Source organism: Lactuca virosa, chromosome 2 (assembly GCF_052849685.1).
Source record: "Lactuca virosa cultivar CGN04683 chromosome 2, Lactuca_virosa_CGN04683_v6, whole genome shotgun sequence".
NCBI lineage: Eukaryota > Viridiplantae > Streptophyta > Magnoliopsida > Asterales > Asteraceae > Lactuca > Lactuca virosa.
Window position 1 is genome coordinate 66,215,723 of NC_136427.1, and position 4,453 is coordinate 66,220,175.

Sequence of the window (4,453 nt, forward strand, 5' to 3'; positions counted from 1 at the left end):
TAAAAGTCATAGGAGTTTTATTCACCTTCAACCTTGTCAACTGATGGTGAAAGAACAAAATGCGAATACATACCAATACCTATTACACGTAGAAAAATAGAGATCGAAACAAATAACTCGCGAATAAAAAAATATAAGAGTTTGGAGTATTAAATAACTTATATATCCAAAGAACATTTTGGCCTAACATAGATAATGAATAAATATTTGTTAATATCATTCTAATTGTCATTAAAAAAAGTGATGGCAATTTTATGCATATTTTTTTGCTGGTAAACAAAGTATATGTTTACAATTTATTTCTTTTCAAACGTTTTAGGATTTCTTTTATGGGACCTTCATTCGTCTTGTTAGATTTTTTGTTCTTGGCCATAAGTTTAGGGTTAGAATCGTGGAAGTTGATCAAAGATTTAAGGTTTCGGGATAGTATATTAATATTGCCAAAGAATATTCCATCCAGTTTAATTGAAATAATAAATATTTCTAATTAAATATTAAGATGTTTTTTAAGAAAAAATAAATTAGTGAATTTCTAAAATGAAAGTGTTTTTAATATCAAGCAATTATGATTCATAGATACATAAATGTAAAATTAAAAGCTTGTCGAAAAAAGTTATATTCTTTAGGATGAAATAAGTAATAAATTGTAGACTGATTTATTGATTAATATTTATCTTAATAAATAAAGATCATTTTCATTAAATCTTAACTTCTTATTGAATTTGACATATATTATTTTCTTGGATTTTTAGATTTTTTTTTGTCATTTTCTTGTGTTTTCTATTTTCATTTCATTGTCACATTATTAGGCTGAGGGGTATGGTCACTATCAACACACTAAAAAAAAGTATTGTCACATATGTCTACCACTAACCCACTATCCATTGGAAATAGTTACCACTCATTTGTATTTATCTTTTTTTATATTAGAATAAATTTAAAAATAATTATTAAACAAAAATAAAAACATAAATATTAATTAAAAACATATTACATTAATTAAAAAAACAAAAATTTAAATTTCTAAATTAATTAAAAAAACATAAAAATTTAAAACCTAAATTACTAAAAAAACATAGAAAATATTACTCGTCGTCGTTGTCGTCCGTATCGCCACCGACCCCGTTTTCGTCATTCGCGTCCCCATCCTCGTCATTGTCATTGACATCGTGTTGTTGGAATTGTATTTGTCATATATGCTTAGGCAAATCATAACGTAGATAGTGATGTGTTTCATTGTTCTATTTCTAGAAGTCTCATGAAGTATGGCGGGTTGCCGACTTGTATTACTACAGGTGGATTAAGCATATCGTCCTAAGTATACATACAAATAGTCTTACCTTCTTCTTCTATTATCATGTTATGTAAAATAACACAAGCAGTCAACACCTTCGTGAATTTTACCTATCTCATGATCGTGTCGGATGTTTGATAATGTGTCACTTTTGTTTGAGGCCCCAAATACCTGTTCCACATCCTTCCTTGTCGATTGTTGTGCTAACTTGAACAATTTTCATTTTTCATCGGCCAGAAATGAGTACGACTTGACAAACGTAGTGTACTCTAGATACTCATCACCAAGGTAATACCTATAATTATATTGATGTCCATTCACAACGTACGTCATGTTTGGTGCTTTACCCTGCAAAATGTCGTTAAATATCAGAGACGCTCCAAGCACATTCAGGTCATTGTTCGACCCCGCCATACCAAAGAATGCATGCCAAAACCATAGGTCATGTGAAACAACGGCCTCTAGTATAACAGTCGGCACGCCATGATCACCTTGTGTGAATTGACCTCGCCATGCATTCGGACAATTTGCCCACTCCCAATGTGTACAATCAATGTTACCAAGCATTCCTAAAAAGCCATGTTTAGCTTCATGTGCGGCATACAACTGTTCGACATCATTTATAGTTAGATGTCGCAAGTATATGTCATCATAAAGCTCTATAACATTCTCACAAAAAAGATATGCACATTCTCGACCAGTTTTCTCGGACATTTTCAAATACTCATATGATGTGTATGCGGCTATGTCGTATGCCAATTGTCTAAGAGTTGTTGTGTAATTTTGTATTGTACTAAAACCATGTTTACCTCTAGCATCCCATCTCAACTGGAAAAACTCATAATTGTTTCCCAAATCTCTAGCTATACGTAAAAATAAATTTTTGCTAATACGAAAACGTTTTTCAAATTTCGATAGGTCGTATAAACTATCATGGACAAAGTAATCACATACCAAAAGTTTGTAAGTTGCGATACGATCCCGGTTTGTCGAAATTCTATGCTTCTTTTCGCCAGTGCCGGCCCCAATACCTAGGCGACTTGGGCTAAGGCCCAGGGCAACACAAAAATGAGGGGCATCTGTTTAGTCCAAGTATGCATAGCCCAATAAGTTTTGACACCGGTTTGTGGAAGCCACGACGAAGGCGTGGGCACGCGACATAATGGAAGCACTTTGAGAACTGTAATCGACAAATCGGTAAATTCAATCTAACCCTTGGTAAACCTACTCTGTAGAGATCAAGGAGCCTCTAATGTTGTAAATCGACTGATTATATCCCTCTAAATCCTCTAATTGTCTAACCTATTACACTTAGTCGATCACCTGAGGATGGAGTTCAATTTTTGATTTGTGTGCCTCGTTAAGGTGTAGTTTAATTTTCGATCACCTGTCATAGTATTGTGAGTTCGATTTTATTTATTATGAAGCAAACCTCCGAGGCCACCGAAAATCAAAAGGTTTTGAGGTTTTCGATTTCTGAGTGCTCTTATTATGATTTGGGTGAGTTTGATTTTTCTTATTCAGATTCTGATTTCTCTCAAAACCTACCGACATCAATATTCACGCAAGATATGTATTGATCGAGAAATCTGTACAAAAGGGAACTTAAATTATTGACCTGTTCTTGTTGCTTCTCTAAGAACCATTTCTACTATCAAAAGGGTATATATTACAATCACTTGATGTAGATATTAGATCACTAATTCATTATGCTATCTAACATTACAGATATCGGTTTGGCAAGTTAATTTTTTTTAACGTTTTGAAAGGAAAATTTCAGACGTTCAACTAAAGTATTGAAAAAATCAGAACTTATTTTATGTATTTGTTTATTAATACAGGTTGGTGCAGGAGCCCGTTGTATATGGTAAACTAGGGCTGGCCAATCTTTTCGGGTTTTTAGGGGAGAATGTATGAGAAAATGCCTTTTTAGCTGCTGCTCATGTTGATATATTTAAAGTAAAGCATAAAAAGTTTGTAGCTTTTTATGAATTTATCTAAAGTTTTTCGCTCCAATTTTGTTTGAAAATCTCTCTAAATATCAATATTTTCATAATGACTCAGAGATTCTAGATGTTATGCCTTTGAAGATTAGTCACTTAAAATCCAAAACTATTATTTGGTTGTGTTGTATCTTTGTTGTGTAATAGGGATATGTTATTTTGCTGTTGTTATTTGTTGGCGACAAGTGGGCTATAGTTTTCTGATTGCTTGGGTGGTTGTTGGATTGCTTATGTTATCTGTTGCGTTACTGCATCTGTCTTTTGCCTGAAGCATTGCTTTTAGTTATAACTCTGTTGTAGTTGTGTTCAGTTGCTGTGTTTTTTTTTCATAAAAAAAATTTGAAAATACACGTCGAATGATATACTTAAATATCCATTTTTCTCATAATTCCTATAGTTTCTTTTAAAAAAGCATTCAACTATATAGTTAGTTTTTTATGGAAGGGAAAATGTAATACTTAATCTTGGACATTCTTATGGGTTTTGTATATTTTGGTACACACGTGGGGGCATGGGCAAGAAAAACCAATGGACTGACCCTGCTTTTCACAATTTGAACTTTCGCCTCTTTGTCGCACCCTATCGTGTGCTGCAGACAACAACGTCTGCCACACCAATTCGTCATCAGAGTCGTCATCATCATCGGATGAAGAAGAAATCAAACCCGCAAAATTATTCATATTTATGTTTAAAAGTGTGTTTGAAAGTATGTTTGAAAATGTGTTTGTTTAAGTTTTTTTTTTTGTGTGTGTGTGTCTATATATATATATATATATATATATATATATATATATATATATATATATATATATATATATGTTGGATTAGTGTCTAAGCTCATAACTATATTTGGTATGTACTTGACCCGGTTGTGCATGGTCCTTTTGGGTTGCCTTCATCAGAGCAACTTGACAGGGTGATTTAAGAAGAGAGAGAGGTTATTATGGTTTATTAATATATTATATGAATAATATATTAAAGGAGAAACCATATAGTTTAATTAATATTAGACAAGAATTAATTAAAGAATTAATTTTGTGGCTAAAAGACATTAATTAAATAAAGGGGACTTAAACTGTCAAATGTGTGATAGTTGAATATTGGGCTGAGAATGCTTATGGACTAGGCTTGGACGAAATTAGGGATGTGTGCATCC

General features: G+C 32.5%; 1 protein-coding gene across 1 annotated transcript; it reads right to left on the reverse strand.

The window, feature by feature from the left end:
- Positions 1 to 1,513: 1,513 nt before the first annotated feature.
- LOC145157474 (uncharacterized) lies at positions 1,514 to 3,977 on the reverse strand. Its single transcript, XM_079076507.1, has 2 exons — positions 3,836 to 3,977; positions 1,514 to 2,157 (listed from the first exon to the last, which is right to left on the reverse strand). Exons 1-2 carry the CDS (start codon positions 3,975 to 3,977, stop codon positions 1,514 to 1,516), a joined length of 786 nt encoding a protein of 261 aa, XP_078932633.1.
- Between the last annotated feature and the right edge of the window lie 476 nt (positions 3,978 to 4,453).

What these genes read in the sequence shown, in the direction of transcription:
- LOC145157474 (XM_079076507.1), bottom strand. Translation starts at nt 3,977, where the DNA reads ATGAATAATTTTGCGGGTTTGATTTCTTCTTCATCCGATGATGATGAC. An exon ending in TTCAAATTGTGAAAAGCAGG is followed by an intron (nt 2,158 to 3,835) that starts GTCAGTCCATTG and finishes TTTTACGTATAG; the next exon opens with CTAGAGATTTGGGAAACAAT.